The sequence below is a fragment of the Aotus nancymaae genome, unplaced genomic scaffold (assembly GCF_030222135.1).
Source record: "Aotus nancymaae isolate 86718 unplaced genomic scaffold, 86718_ANA_hifiasm-v0.15.2.pri h1tg000018l, whole genome shotgun sequence".
NCBI lineage: Eukaryota > Metazoa > Chordata > Mammalia > Primates > Aotidae > Aotus > Aotus nancymaae.
In genome coordinates, this window is record NW_026988430.1 from 6,613,002 (window position 1) to 6,628,902 (window position 15,901).

The following is a 15,901-nucleotide window of genomic DNA, read 5'->3' on the forward strand; positions in this document are numbered from 1 at the left end:
TTTCATTTTAAAATAAAATTTAATTAAACAATCAGTGTGATAAGAGTCACACTGCTTTTAACTTTTGCAAATCTAACATCTGTCTCCAGAAAGGACAGCTGGATTCTTGTTTCTGCATTCAATCTGGTGAATAAAGAAAGCAATTTTTTTTTAGATGGAGTCTTGTTCTGTTGCTCAGGCTGGAGTGCAGTGACATGATCTTGGCGCACTGCAACCTGTGCCTCCTGGATTCAAGCTATTCTCTTCCCTCAGTCTCCTGAGTAGCTGGGACTACAGATGACCACCACCATGCCTGGCTAATTTTTGTATTTTTAGTAGAGACGGGGTTTCATCATGTTGGCTAGGCTGGTCTCAAACTCCTGACCTCAGGTGATCCGCCTGCCTCAAGCCTCCAAAGTGCTGAGATTACAGGTGTGAGCCACTGCGCCTGGACAATAAAGGCAGTATTGTAATAGCTTTTTCAGATACTTGTGGCTGTTCTTTGATAAGTAGTAGGCTCTTAAAGGTTAACTACCATGTGGTATTGAAATCATGAACTCTTTGTACTGTGTTATGTTAAAACCCATGCATGCTTTTGTAACATTAGGTATTGGTCAATATTAAGTTATGGGAAATATTAAGTTATGCATAGCTACATGTAGCAAATGTCTACGTATTTCATTATGCAAGATTAAAATATCACCTTTGCTAACACCACCACCTATTGCATCAGAAGAATGTAAGTACAGGGAAGTTCGTAATGGTGAATACAAATTTTCTCAAGTTCTAATTTTTGCTTGGAAGCTCAAATTATATTACTGGCAACAAACTCTGTCAGTTGTTTTCCTTAGAGGAATGAGCTAACTTGGTTCATTTTCAGAAAAAATATGCCAAACACCCAAAATGAATGATGACAGTTTTGCCTATCAGTTGTTTTTCAAGTAAACATGGTGCTCCACAGAGAAACTGCTAGTTCAGCTGGCAACTCAATCACATGAGTTCTTTCCACGAGAAAGCCAGCATACTCCAGCATGTAGCTAGGTGATGCTTCTCATTTCAAATCACAGAATATTAAAAAGATGGCCATTTAAAGATTGAGACTTCATAGAATTAATAACTTCTACTGGTCCTTCAAGGACCTTTATTTACTTTAAAACCATTATTTAAAATGTAAGGCAGTGAAGAATCCAGTGACCACTGTTCCAGCCTGTTGCTACAACTGGGGCTGTGCCAAGTGCTAGTGGCTTTGCCTCCCATTGCTTTTACACCATCAGTGCAGATGGCCGCACATAAAAAAAAGGTCAACGACATCTTAATATTATAAATCATTTTAACCATCACTGCTCTCCTGAGAGGGCCTCTGGGACCCCCAGACGTCTACAGACCACAGTTGGAAGTGCTATTCTGTGCACACACAACCAAACACTTACATAGGCTCCTTACTTCCCCAACGTTGACCACCACCAGAGGCCCACTGCCCACACTCTCCTACCCCTACTTTTTATCACTACCGCCTTTAGTCTGTAAAAGACTGGCTCAGAGTATTTCATACTTTAGCTCTTAACAATGGGTATTTAGGCTCTTTCCAATCTTCCGGCTATTGCAAATGTGTGGGAATGACTAACCTGAGTATGTGGGAGTATATCTGAGGGATTCCTGGAGTAGAACTACTGGGGAAATGGCGGAAGAGGCTTGCCAAACTGTTTAGAAGAGGTTATTTTATTTGTAGGTGAAAAAAAAAAGTCCCTTCTAGTTTTCTTTGACCACAGAATCAGGATTGTCAAGGGGCCCAACAAAGCTCATCTATCATATCTTGTCCTGGTCCAGAAGGAAGGCGACAAGATTTAGCTAAATTCTTCCAACTCCATTTACCATGAAATCTCTTTGTGGAAAAAACAAAACCGTTTATCCTGAGTTTTCAAATTTCAGTGCTTTTCAAAGAACAGAGAAAATAAAAGCTGCCCAGATCCACTGCATGTAGGCACCTAATTCAGGGCCTTGACGAAGTCTGGCATCATAGCCAGGAAAATGGTCACAAGGACAAAGGCTGGTCTTGTGCTCACCTTCCCACCAAGTTGGGACTGGGAAACCTAAGAGGGCAATATGGACACACCTTTGGCAAGGGAACATCACTGAAGGGCATTGTCCTCAGAAATGGAGACGTTAGCCTAGGGGAAGCAGATCTCCCAGCCCCAGATGCCACCTGGACCCCTCCAGCTGTCTCCACAGCAGAGGCAAAGCCCAGACACTCACCTCTTCAGCCACTGAATCCCTGTAGTATCTCAGGCTTTGATCAGCCAGGACAAACCAGTGTTTCTTCCACTGAAGGGGAAGAAAAGAAAAAAGACTCGACTACCAACTCCCATACAGCATGCCTGCCACTCCATGGCGATGTGCAGCCAGCTAGAGCCTGTGGGGCCCTCCCAGAGCACAGGGAAAGCAGGGGACAGGCTGACTCCCTCCCTTGACCGCACACAGGGGACTGTGCTGGGACCCGCAGGCAGCCATGCACTCACGTCCTCAGGACGCTCGCTAAGCTGCAAACCTCCAGTGAAGAGGCAGCACAGACAGCTGAGCAGGCCTTGGCTGTGGACCCTACGACCAGTGGTATGGCTGGTGGCCAGGCTGTGCAGTCCTCAATAACTAGAGAGGCTGCAGACAACAGGCTGGGCCCATCGGAACAGAAAGGTGGCTGTGAAATGGCATTTCCACCTGCAGGTGGCAGCCTGCAAGCCATGGCCATGTGGCCACTAACCAGCAGGGGTAACTAACCAGCTAGAGACCAAGTCTTCACTGTGAGCAGTAAGGAGGGGAACTTGAGTCTTCAGGCCAGGTCAAGGGCATTTGATATGGAGGAGAGAGAAAGAGGATGTCTTGCCATAGCAGCTCAGGAAGCAGGAAGGGAGTGCAGATGGGCTGGGCGTCAGGGCCTCTTAGGTAAGGACCCAGCAGGCTCCTCTTCATGCCTCCTTGGGAGCCCTGGCCTTCCAGCCCAAGGCACAGGGTCAAGGTGGGCTGGCAGGTCCAGCCTCAGATGGCTCTTCCTGCTTGAGTCTGATGGCAAGAATGTACCATGTTTGCTCCTTCCAGGGCTAACACTGCCACTGCAGCTGAGGGGTCTCACGCATGAGAGTCCTGCAGTGCTAGGCTACCGTCTACTTGGCTAGCTTGCATGGAAACACAAGCCAACCCCAGAGCCAGAGGTTTTCTTTGTCCCTGGGGAAGCCAGGCCCCTAAAGAACTTTTAGGAAAGATCATCAGGTGGGGGCTACTGTTAAAAGACATCCCTAAGGCCTGAGGCCAAGACCCCTTGCCATCAGCAGACAGGCCGACTGAGCGCCCCTCCAGAGCACCCTCCACTGCAGAAATGGAGGCTGTGTGCCTGCACTTCTAGGGGCAGATGGGAATTTCAGCCACAGCCCTGGTCTGTAAGACAAGGGACATGCATGCAGGAGGCAGGCACGGAGCCAGCACTCGCAGACTGGCTGGGGACGAGGTCAGCTCACCCTCACCCTGCCCCAAGACACTCCCCAGGGGCTATGGCAACCCTGCACACTCACCTGGCCATCCTCATACTGCTTAGTCAGCCAGCCTTTCTTGAAATTCAGCAGGTCGGGCTGAGGGAGAAAGGGAGAAAAACAAACAGCTCAGAGGAGATCCTATAGTGTTATAGGTGTTTGATGGGGCCGGTATTTCTGTCCAGATGAGGCGGGTACCAGGAAAGGGGTTTCTCCACCTGCCAGACAAGCCTGTAAAGCCCCCTCACCCTGGTGGGTGCTGCCCACAACCCGCCTTCTATAGGCACGCGCAACCTTCAAGAAGGAGATGGTGGGCTTGGCAGGCTGGCAGGAGAAGGTATGGTCTCATTGCCTGTGAGCGGTGTGGGCTCCAGCCTGTACAAGGCTCACAGCACAGGACCTATCTGGGGGGCAGAAAACAAGCCCAGATGAAGAGTCACAGAGCACTTTACTTGAAGGGAAACATCTGCAGGGAAGGCTGAAAGAATTGATTCAAAAGTTCTTGCAGAAGCCACAGGAAGCCTGGGAAACAGAGACGTGTGGTTTGAGGAAGCAGCAGCTGCAGCCCCACTGAGACCCTCAGGCCATTTCTCCACCAGAAGCAGGCTTGACCTGTATTCCCCACAGGTCAAGGAGCAGGACAGCAGACAGTGGGGCAGCGCCCAGGCACAGGGCTCTGTCCTTCCTCCACCTGTGCTGCCCAGACACACCTGGAACCTGAAGAGTAGCCTGAGAGAGCAATGCCACCTGCAGCCCACCTGGCTGGGTCCCACAGAGACACGGGTCACCCCACCTCTGGTCCCCGGTGCTCTCCACTTTTCTACAGCCATCTCATCAGAAACCAGCTTTGATGTCTTTCTGTATTATCCCAAGGAGTGAAACTAAGTGAGAATAGGCAAGAATTGTCAGGACAACTACCAGGACAGAGCGTTCTGGGAGCCTCTGCTCAGAACCCTGTCTCTTTGAGGAGTGAGGGAGGAACCACAGGTGGCTGCTGCCTAGGTCTGGCCAAGGCTGACCCAGATAGATAAGAAGTCCCTCTACAGAGCCCTGTTTCAATCCCAGCATCCTGCCAAGCTGTGCAACTTCCTTGCTGCCAGAGTTATTTGAGGCACCCAATCAAAAGCAACACTGTGAAATTAGGATACCCTAAGCCAAGCGACCCTTAAATAGGGAGGTCCTCTCCTACATGCTTGTAGTTGCCATTGTGGCACAAGACCTGAGGCGTGGGCCTGCCACCTGACCCCTCTGACAGCCTGCCTAGCCTGTGGATCTTTAACAAAAACTTATTAACGTCCATATCGTGGTTGTGTCATTGAAGCCATACCTGCATTCCAACCCCTGATGGCGAGGCCTATGCAGGTGGGCTCCCTACTGGTGCTCTCTGCTGGCTGCTGGGGACAGGAGCTCCCAGCTAAGCTGACAGAGAATCGAGTGGTTTTGTTCAGGTCACTTGAAGCAAAACCCAGACTGAAGGAGAAACCCAAACCTTACTCCTCCTCACACTCCACATGACACATCAATCTGTGGTTGGCAGCCCCCAATCCCTGGGGCAGGCCAGGGACCCTTGGTGAGCTGCTTTGCAGGCAGCAAGGATGAGACAAGAGGCAGTGAGCAGGCTCCAGGCTCCCATGGAGGCTGAAGACAGCATGCTGAGGTGGCCTTGCTCCCATACCCTGACCACTCCCTGCCGCACCTCTGCTGTCGTAGCTCTGAGGACTTTGGAGGACCCAGGGCGAGGCCTGCTCTTCTACTTGAAGCATGAAGCGAAGAAGACAAGCTCCAGCAAGACATAGCTCCTGACTCTGAAGTGCCACAAAATCAAATGCCCAAAGCCAGAGGAGCAGAGGGTCCCTGCTGCAGCCCTGCCTCCTGGAGTCAGGAGTCTGCCTGGCAGAGGTGGCCTCCTCCGCAGGGCTTCCTCCCGGAGCACAGGATGCCATGGAGCCCTTGGTTCTGCTAGGACCAGAAAAGGGAAGAAACATAGAATCTGCGGTTGACGGCCTGTGGGTCGGTGGGTGGGGTGCTCACAGACACGAGGGCCTGTGTGCAGAGGAACAGCTGGCGTGGATGCATAGACAGAAACAAGACAGCGCCTCAGAGTGACCAGAAGCAGAGGAGCACGGCCTCCAGAGGACACAGCGCCTGGGCTCACCGTCACGGAGGGCTCCGTGGACCTCCTGTCCAGTGACTTGGCTCTTCGGTGTGGAGACAGGGGGGAAGCCGAGGCGTCTGGGAGAGGAGCTGGGGGGGCTTCGTTGGTGAAGTCCTGTGGCAGAGAGCAGCCACCAGTCAGTGCAGCCCAGGGCAATACGGGCAGGTGAGGGACGAGCTGGTGCTGTCCACACCTCCAAGGGCCACCAGGCCCTTGCTCCTGGCGAGTGGCAGTGATTTGCCTAGGCCCCCACAGCAAGTCTGCAGCAGGGCCACAACAGGACCCGCGTCGTGAAATGCCCTGATTGATAGAGCAGTCTTTCTTTTTTTTTTTTGATACCCGGTCACCATCACTTTCCTGGTCCCACCCCATCCGCCAGCTTCTCTGGGTCACAGAAGGAAGACACCTGGGATCTGTGGTGGCAGGTGGCAGGCTATGGGCCAGGCAGTGGGCACTAGGCACCTTGTGAACAAGAGAGAAGCAAGGAGAAGATGAGCTTGGACTTGGCCGGCCACAAAAGCAGCAGGCAGGTGCCCAGGAGGATTTCAGAAGCCGAGTCTACCTTGGGCTGAGTGGAGAAACGAGGGGTGCAGCTGTACTGAAAGGAAGAGTTAAGAAGGTGTGACACTGAGCCTTGTTTCCGGGCTGCCTCGGAGAGGAAGAGAGTGACTCTAATTCAATTTGGGATCTAAAACGTGCGAGAATATCCTTTAGCAGAGACAGAGACGGCTCTGATACGAAGCTACAGGAGACAGGTCTGCACACGAGGTGGTCACTATGCAGAGGAGGCGGTCAGAGAGCAGAAGCCTGGCAGCAGCACATCCTAGGCATGTGTGGAAGGGACTTGGCACATGGGGTGCATGCTGATCCGAACCCGAGCCGCCCCCCAGGAGCTCACCCGCTTTCTAGGGAATGCTCTCTTCTCGCTGCGGCCCTGGCGCGTGTCGCTGGATGGCGAGAGCCCCACTGCATTGGTCTCCATGTGCTCTGCCTTCTCAATGTCCAAGGCCTCAAACTTTTCAATCACCTGGGACCTCCTGCAAGAGAGGACACAAGGCCCTGAGGTGGCAGTAAGGTGAGAAGAGGCTCCTATAGCTGACTCCTCCCATGCCTGGCCTGGCCTGGGCCTGATTTCCCTGAGGTTTGCACAGCATAGAGGTTGTCTACACATGTGCTCAGCCAACCTGAGCTCCGCCTGCATCCCTCCATGGCCCTCCCTCCCACCAGGCCTGTGCTCGCCCCTGCTCTCTGCCCTCACGCTGGAGGCCCCACAGGCTCTGTGGTGTTGACCCACTCAGCATTCACACAGCTTGGCACCCAGCAGCCTCTCCTGAGCCACAGACATGATCAAAAGGCAGGCAACCACCACCTCGGAGGGCGGCCTCCATTCTCATTGCATTCCTCATGGATCACAGTGCAGCCCCCACCCCAAAATTTAGCAAGAAAGAGGCCCTGGAATTAACATTGTTTCTGCCAACAGTAAAAGGAATCAAAGACCAAATTAAAACAAAAACAAAGCAGGCTGATTTCATGTGAGAGGGCTGGTGGCCTCCTCAGGCTGTCTACTGCCGGAGACGGAGCTGAGATGGGGCGAAGCGGGTGGAGGAGGTGCAGCGCCACCCAGCGGCACAGCAGGAGAGCGCAGAGGCAAGACCTGAAAGAAAACAAGGCTGGGAAATGAATACACGGAAAAGCACTGCTTTTTCAAATCAAATAATGGTGAACCAAAATTACCCAAAGAATTAAAGAAGCAAAAACCCAAGGTAATCACTGAAGAAGGAGAGAGACCATGATTGTCCACCAGTGGCAAGGAGTCACCCTGGTGGGGTCAGACGTGGGGGACATGCCAGCTGAGGCTCAGCTCACGGGGACTGCTCACCTGGGGGGCTTGGGCATCACTGTGTCAGGAGGGTGGCCCCCTTCTCACGGGGCTGGGGCCTGTTCTCCCAGGGACACCTAAGTTACCTGGCAGAGAGGGCGTCACTGTTGCTCTGGACAAGAGAATAAGAACTGAGGGGAAGCGGGTGAAGGGCTCCCAAGCCAGGAAGCCTAATTATCTCCACAAGGAAGAAGAGAGAAAACGAGATCAAATCCTGAGACCCCACCTCTCCCAAGAGGCCAGCTGCTTCTCAGGGAGGGTGAGGGAAACCTGAAAACCAGCTGCCTAAGGTGTTTTCACCACCAAGCAAGGAGGCCCAGGGCTGGACTCTGAGGGCCCCAGGCTCCACTTTCTCCCTGCACTTCCACACAAAGCATCTTTCTCAGGAAAGAAGCTTGTGCCAGGCCAGCCTGCCAGAACCGGCAGCGGACGCAGGCGCTGGGACAGGGGAGCAGGAGAGGCCGTGGCATCGTGAGAGCAGGAAGCTAAGGAAGCTGCTGGAATTCCTGGGTACCCAGGGAGAGCTTGGGTAAGTGCAGGCCGAGCATCCACCATACTTGAGCCATTGTGGTGCGATCTGGGTGAGATTCAAGGCCCACCAACAGGCCTCAGTGCCGTCACTTCCAGCATGAGGGCTCCTCTGCCCAGCACTGGGGCCTAGAAAGCCCCAGGAAAGCAGTGAGGGGCTGCTGGGCTTGAATTCCATGCGAGTTGCATGCCATGGTATAGTGGGGATCCAGAGAGAGGAGTTGCAGAAGAAGGAAGGCACTTGCTACAGTTGCTTTGCATGGGGGTCTGGGGATCCTGTAAGACCACAGGCTCGCGCAATGGCTGCCATGATCTACTGGGGTAGGTGCAAAGTTACTAACTGATGTCCTGGAAGCACTGCAGGTGGGACAGCAAGTGCCTTACTGGCCAGCACAGAAAACTGGGCCTGCACCCTGTAGCTCCAGGGTTCCTAGGGCACAAAACCCTGTGCTGAGGGCAGGGGGGTTAGGGTTACATGGGGAGCTGGCCTTGCTGCCAGTCACCAGCAGGTCAACCAGGACCACAGCTTCCCCTACTTGGCAGTCAGAGGTGACTCATTATCCAAGAAACACTCTGGAAGTCTGAGGAGCAGATACATAGAAGCCCACAGCTGGTCAGGTTCAGACAGGCCTGCCTAGATGACTGTGGCCTGTCAAAAAACCAACTCTGTGGTCCCAGCAGTCTGGCTCCTGGGCACACCTGTTGTGGCTGCCATTCCAGGCAGCTGTGGACAATCTCTTGCCAATTTGGAGATTCTGTTCTAATCAACTAGGGGACAGGAATCCAATTAAACCACAGGGTAAGCTACTAGGGATCCAGTGAGCAGGCCTCGGAAAGTGACAGTAGCCAATCAGATGTCACCAGGGTCAGGAGAAAGGGATGCTGCAGTATTAGTATGCAGAACTGGCAGGGCCAGCACCGGGTGAAAACCTGTCCCCGTGTGGCAGTGCATGCAGAGTACAAAGCCCCAGAGACTGCACCTATCCCAGGCCAGGAGACCAGAACAAGTACAAAAGGAGTTCCTCTGAGAAGAAGCCAAGCCAAGCAGGTGTGCTGAATGCTAATTCTGTGGTCTGGCACTAAACCAGGACATAGCTGATCCTGCTCTGGAGCCATGACGACACACAGCCTGCTTGCCAGCCAGCGTGAAGCCTCCCCTGCCCACCCACTGGCCTCCTCCTCTCTCTAGCAAAACCCTTTATTTATATATTTTAATTGCTTAAAAGGGCACCTTTGGCATCAGTCCTGGGTCACAGGATGGGAGCAGGGACTTCCTGGCTAAGGCCCCACTGGGATCTGCACCAGCTTATCCACTGTGAGAAGTCACTACTCCTGAGCCTCAGTTTTCACGTCTACAATGGGGGGCGGTAGTAACAGGTCCTCATCAGGCTACTATGAAACGTTAAGGCAGTGAAGTGCTTAGCAGAGCACCCTGGGGCACCAGGCAGGGGCTGAGAACCACTTGGGTGCCCTTCCTTTCTTTAGGAAGTCAACGTGTCATTTTCCTCTCAAGAGCAGTATCTCTGGGAGATGCTTCCTTATCCTGGAGACTAACCTGCAGGCTCACAGGTCCTTTCCATCTGGGACGTTTAGAAGAGTGGGTGGGTTGTCAGCCAATGTGGGTGTTCAGAAGAAAAGGGCACAGGAGGTAAAAACACTTCTATCCACCTGCCCTTTGAGGCATGGGAGCCCATGGCTGCCTTCATCTGTCCCTCCCAGTAGCATCTCTAACTCTGAGCTCCAAGGTTGTCGTTGGAGAAGTGAGGATGCTCTGAGAAGACTTCCAGAACTATGCATTGAACCTCTTTTCTGGACAGTGAACCTTGGGAAACTAATGAAAACTATCGGTTTTCTTCCCAGAAGAGTGCCCATATATACTGTGGAACTGTTTTGTTGAGGAGGCAGGTCATGATGGACCTTCAGAAGTCTGTAAGTCTACCCATAAACTGGGCTGAGGACCCCTGCTGTCAAGGCAAAGCCTCAGTTTATAGATGTAGGGGTGTAAGCCTGATCGAAGGCATGCTTGGGCGCTTGGGTCTGGATCTGGGCTTGGAGGCCTCAGATGGCATCCAGCTCTTTTCTAGTTCTCTAGGAAACTCTGGCATACAAGGGCAGGGCAGGGCAGGGCAGGGCATGGCCCCTCCCTCTTTTTAGGCAGCAGTCAAGTTCTGCACCTGTGCTCCTTGGCCCCTGCCCTAAGCCCGGCTGTCCAAACTGTTTCTTTCCAGCCAGTCAAGGTCTTAGAGGGCCAAAAGCAATGCTCCCTTGGAGGGCAAAAGCAATGCTATTGGGTGCTCAGCTGCTTCACAGGCTGCCTCAGGGTTCCTGGGGCTGTGGCTATCCATGGAGCATGTCCTTGAGAGAGGAACCTGTGCTGCCCATCCCCCACCTTCCTGGGCACGACTGTCTGCCCCTGCATCTCTCTCAATGCCCTTTGCCCACCCTGGAACTGCCAGAGTGAGGAGTGCCTCTATCACCATGTGTAGCTCTAGGGTCTTCCTGCCTCCATGCCACTTAAGCGAATAGAAATGGCCCAGGAGGAAAAGATCCAGCCCCACAAGGAGCAGGCAGCCAGGAATCACCAGGAAACCCTAAGGTCCCAGTCCTAGGAGGCACGGATGTGAAAACTGCTATTCTTGGCTTTGATCTCTGATGCTCAGAAATTCTGCATTTTGGCTGCAAGAGCTGAGTTTTGGGCCCAGAGGGAAAATCCCCCTACGCTCTGAATGGAAAGTGTGCTCCCCTAAGGGAGGCTTGGGGACTGTATGTGAGAGAAAGAGAGTGTGAGTGTATGTGCATGGGTGGGAGTGCATGCGTGTGGATCTGACTGTTCAGCCCTAACCTGCTCCTTACCTCCGCTCGTTGCCAAACAGACGGGCCACCTCCTCCCTGCCAGGGCTCCGGGCCCGAGTTCTACGCTCCAGCCGCCTTCTCTCCACCTGGAAGGCTTCTCGGTGGCTGATCCTGATGGCCTTAGGAACGTCGGCCAGGGTGGCATATTGCCTGCTGGCTTTAAAGGCAAAGGTGCTCCCCAGTCTCTCTGTCCCCCGCCCCCCAGTGCTGCCAGAGTCCACGTAGGCAGGTGGCTGGCTGGCCACATCCAGGGAGCCGAGGGAGACGCTGTAGACCATTCGGTGGGGAAGTCGAGGACCTGGGGAAGGAAGGGGACCACCGAGCTCCCGGGAGGGTGACTCGGGGCAACTGTACCTGTGATTAGGGGTGCTGGGGCTGGGAGGGGAGAGCGGCAGGGGCAGCTGCTGCTCCTCAGCCTTCAAGTCCTGTTTGGTCTTCTCCAGGGAGAAGTAGCCGCTCTCCACCCGGACTTTGCGGCCACAGTCTATGCGGTCGCTACTCATGGCGCTCTCCTCTGGAAGAGACAGTGGGAGGGAGGAGATGCACTCAACCTGCTGCCAGCTTTGCTTTGAGGACTTTTTTTATAAAGTCCATGTAGGACCCAAGCAGGGGCCTTTTCTACCTCCCATCTCTAATTTACAGCACAGCCCACTCAAGGGCAGATGTTAAAAACCATGGATGTGTGAGAAATATTCCGTGCATGCTTTTTTCCCTCATCCATCTCTCCCCTGCAGCTGACTGCCTCTCAGCCAGGCTGGCAGGCAGGCCCTACACGTCTAGTCTGGGGGCTCGGCTGGGAGAGCAGATCTGTACCTCAGGATGTAAGACACTCACCAACAACTGCTTCTTACCATCAAGGGGGAAGCTGACAGTCAACCAGCTCTTTAGTCTTCTTTTTTTTTTTTTTTTTTTTGAGACAGAGTCTCACTCACTCTGCTACCCAGGCTGGAGTGCAGTGGTACAATTTCAGCTCACTGCAACCTTCACCTCCTGCGTTCAAGAGATTCTCCTGCCTCAGACTTCCAAGTAGCTGGGACTACAGGCATGCACCACCATACCTAGATAATTTTTGTATTCTCAGTAGAGATAGGGTTTCACTATGTTGGCCAGGTTGGTCTCAAACTCCTGACCTCAGGTGTTCTACAGGCCTCAGTCTCCCAAAGTGCTGGGATTACAGGCATGAGCCACCATGCCCGTCCCCTTCAGTCTTTTAGTGCATTCTGGGGGCGGGAAGGGGCAGGGGACTTCTGCAGAAGTAAGACAGAGTGAATAGATGTTTAACATCGATAGGCCCGAGAGGAAGACTGAGACACCTTCCACCCAGAGCGCATGTGAAACATGCAGCCAGAGTAAGCTGGGCTGGCCACAGCTGCTCACTGATCTTTAACAATCTAGACAAAATACAGATGGGAAAACCTAGCCTGTGTCTTACAGAGACCTCTAGGGACTGGGAACAATAGAGGCAAAGATAAAAGCCTTGCTCCTGCTCAGGCAATTCCAAAGTGCTAAAAAAACAGGGCACAAGGATGCCAACTGCTGTCTCCCCAGCACCCCTTCCCCTCCTTCTGCCAGGGGCCTGGGCAGAATGTGGACAGTCAGAGGGATGAAGCTGTCTGACCACTGCTTCTTGGGGCAGGATGCACATAGAAACACAATAGTACAGTGATAGAGGCCTGACACAGACCCTGCTGCAAAATGTTTCTGATTCTCCTGACAAGCAACTGGGGCTGACAGAGCAGGTGCTGTTTTCCTCCTTTAAAGATAGGATTTAGGAGCCAAAAGGGGCAAGGCCAAGACTGGAGCCCAGGAATCTCAGTCCATACCAGGCCAGGGGCTACCCATAGGGCTGATGGACAAAGGGAAATCAAGGTCCAGGGCTTGTGACTGGGCTCTAAAGCCGTTGGCTGAGTCCCCAGTGCCAGCCCTGATAGGAGGGAGGGCCATTCTAGTGCATACAGGCCAGCCTGGCCCCTGCTCACCTTCTTTGCTCTCCAGCCCAGGTTCCCGCAATGAACTGGCAGCAGGAGGCTGACTCTGGCTGGGACTCTGAGCTGGACTCAGGCTGCTGCCATCTGGTTGGTCCTTGGCCCTCATTTCTTCCTGCCAGAGTGTGGACTTGGTGGTGGGGACTTTCTCGGCACTGGGGATGCTGCTGCTGCTGCTGCTGCTGGTGACAGCCACTTTGGCAGGCCCAGGCTCCTGTAGGAGGAGAGAGTGGTGTCTATGCAGGTGCAGGAGCACATAGCCCAGGCTGGGTCACACGTGCTGGCTGTCCAGCTATGGGGGGCACCCGGGCCAGCTACACAATCTCAGGGAGCTGGAATCTTCAGACAGTGCTCTGTAACAGTGGGCCAGGCATTCACAGTGAGACCACAGTAGCTGCTTCGAAATCTGTCATTCCTAGGCATACAAGACTTGAATAAGATGAGACAGAACAGAGTGAGAAAAGAGAACACACCCTTGAGACACATCCAGCATCATCTGTAGATCCTTATGGTGAATGCAAGAACAAGTTCACAGCACCCAAGTCTGGGCCAGCCCTGTGGCCTTATCCAGCCTCTGTTTTTTGCTCCTAAGAAGCTAAAATGGAATGCCCAGACGCTATGTGAAGCGAAGAGTCATCAGATGCAACTAAATGCTATGGTTTCAATGCTGTGTCTCCCCACAACTCATGTGTTGAAATCCTAACCCCCAGGGTGATGGTTATCAGGAGGTGGGGCCTTTAGGAGATGATTAGGTCATGAGAGTGGGGCCTCATGTATGGAATTAGTGCCTTCATAGAAGAGGCCTCAGAGAGCTGCCCTGCCCCTTCTAACATCTGAGGACCAGCAAAGGGGCCCTCACTAGATCCCTAAAGTACTAGCACTTTAATCTTAGACTAACCAGCCTGCTGTGAGAAAAATTTATATTATTAATAAGCTGACCAGTCTGTGGTATTTTATTATAGCAGACAGAACAGACAAAGACACCAAACACCCGACTTGAATCTGTACACAGGCACACACTCACAAATGCAAATATATATTCACATGCACATGCTCTCTCACACTCACAAGCTCATATATGCACAAGCTAGATACAAGCCAGTAGCCAAGATGGAAAGAGTGTCAATCCCCAATCTCTCCAGGCTGTAGAAATGGTATTGCTCCCCGAGGGAGAAGCATTTGTTGGGGAAGCATTTAGGCAGACACAGAGTCCAGACAACAGCAGGGCTGTGATCCCTAGCTGCTCCACAGTACCAGGTCACAACCCGGGCTCCAACAACCCTGCCTAGAGGGCTGCCAAGAGGATGGCTTTGGCCCCTCTCCAGAAGTGAAGCACATCTGAGCTCTCTTGCAAAAGACAAGAGCATGATATACAAGTGCCCAACTCCCACTTCTATCCTGATGGCCAAGCCTCATTTTTAGAAATCCACCTTAGTCCCTCTCTGGCTTGGACCCTTGGAGAGGGTTGCAGATGACACACGTTCTTTACATGCATGTGTGTGTGCACACTTGCAGATGCAGCGTCACCATTAGGCTATTTATTAATAGCCTGGCTGGGCTCCATACATCCAGTTTCACCCATCTACCTCTCAAGGAAGGCCACAGGGGCTGAGAGCAGAGGCAGTGGGCCCATGCACGCAGAGCCAGTGAGGGGCAGCATGGGGGTGTGAGTGTTTCCACCATGTGCCCCAGAAGCAGCAAGGCCATGGGGTTGGGGGACATTGCCTTGGGTGGGGCTCTGGGTCCAAAGCTGTTGGCACTTTTGCAAGGATTCCAGGCCTCATGTACAGGATAAAGGCAGGGAGGCTCTTCCCACAGACCCAGGATGCACACCTGACTGCCTACTTGTCTCAGGGCCACCAGCAGACAGAATCCCAGGCTGAAGACTTCCTCAGAAGAAGCCAGCTTCTCAGAGGCAAACAGTGAAGGTTTCTCCTGACAAGTTTCCCAAGGGCTCCAATGACCCATGGGGATGCCACCCTAGGACCACCTGTCCCTGCAGCAAACACAGCACCCTGAGATGCTTACCTATGGGAAACCAGCAGCTGTGCTGGATGCAGAACCACCCGAATTGCCCACCCTGGCAGCAGCGCTTCCCCAAAGCAAAAGCTGCTCTAGAGCCCTGCTTGCCAAGCAGGAACCTCTCTCTGCATGTGTTTCAGAAGGCTCCCCACTTCCCTAACAGGAACATGGAGCAGGGCAACCGATGGGAAGGAAGGATTCTGACTTGGAGTAGGGGGTGGCAGTAGGCACCCCAGTAAAAAACAGCATTCTTAAGGAAGGAGACACTCATGTGGGCCCGGTGGTGCTGTCTCGGCTCACACTGAGGCCTGTGGTTCTACAGGTCTCAGAAGAAAGCCAGAGAAAAGCAGAAGAACCTGGGGGGCTGGGAGATGGAGGAGCTGGCCTCCCTCAGGTCCACTTGAGAAGTGGAGACCTGGGGCCTGGAGACCTGGCTAGAAACACAACTCTGGGCTTTCCGCCTGTTTCCATCCTTCCTGCCCTTCATACCTACATGGGTCATCGTTTCCTTCTGCTCTAGGCTCTTTCCTTCTTTGAGTCCTAACGCGAGTTGAGTAAGAAGCCGCTCCCTGGAGCCCGTGCTTCTCAGACCACAGGCTTTGGAAGCTGTGGTTAGGGCCAAGCCAGTCTCCTCTCTCAGCCCTAGACTCTCTTGAGACCCCTGCCCTCAGCTGAAAAGCTGTCTGCTGCCCCTGTAGTGCAATCCTTGGCCCCAACTTCTGGAAGCAGAACCTTCCAGAAGGTCCCACCTGAGTTCCTCAAGGGCAGAAGCTAATTCTTACTGGGCACAGTGGACAGTCAATGCTTCAAGCCCTCCACTGGTTCAGTTTGAATGAAACTCTCCTTGGCCTACACTGGGCCATGGAGAAGGAAGTCAAGTATACAGTCTTGGGTTCTCACCTCTACAGGTGCTCTGAAGGTGTGAAGCTTACCCCCAGCCCCATCCTAGGCCTGGAGAATGCCTTTAGCATCAGGCTGCATG

At 53.1% G+C, this 15,901-nt stretch overlaps 1 protein-coding gene across 7 annotated transcripts in view; it reads right to left on the bottom strand.

Moving 5' to 3' along the window:
- The window catches only part of MPRIP (myosin phosphatase Rho interacting protein), a 152,892-nt gene that overhangs the window by 34,028 nt on the left and 102,963 nt on the right, over nt 1-15,901 (bottom strand). For 3 of the 7 annotated variants that reach the window (XM_064378207.1, XM_064378208.1, XM_064378205.1), the window contains exons 6-11: nt 12,892-13,111; nt 11,267-11,426; nt 6,551-6,689; nt 5,653-5,766; nt 3,540-3,596; nt 2,233-2,301 (exon numbers count right to left, since the gene is read on the bottom strand). In XM_064378207.1, the coding sequence (XP_064234277.1) occupies nt 2,233-2,301; nt 3,540-3,596; nt 5,653-5,766; nt 6,551-6,689; nt 11,267-11,426; nt 12,892-13,111 (759 nt within the window). The other 4 variants (XM_064378202.1, XM_064378203.1, XM_064378204.1 and 1 more) reach the window with 3 other exon arrangements.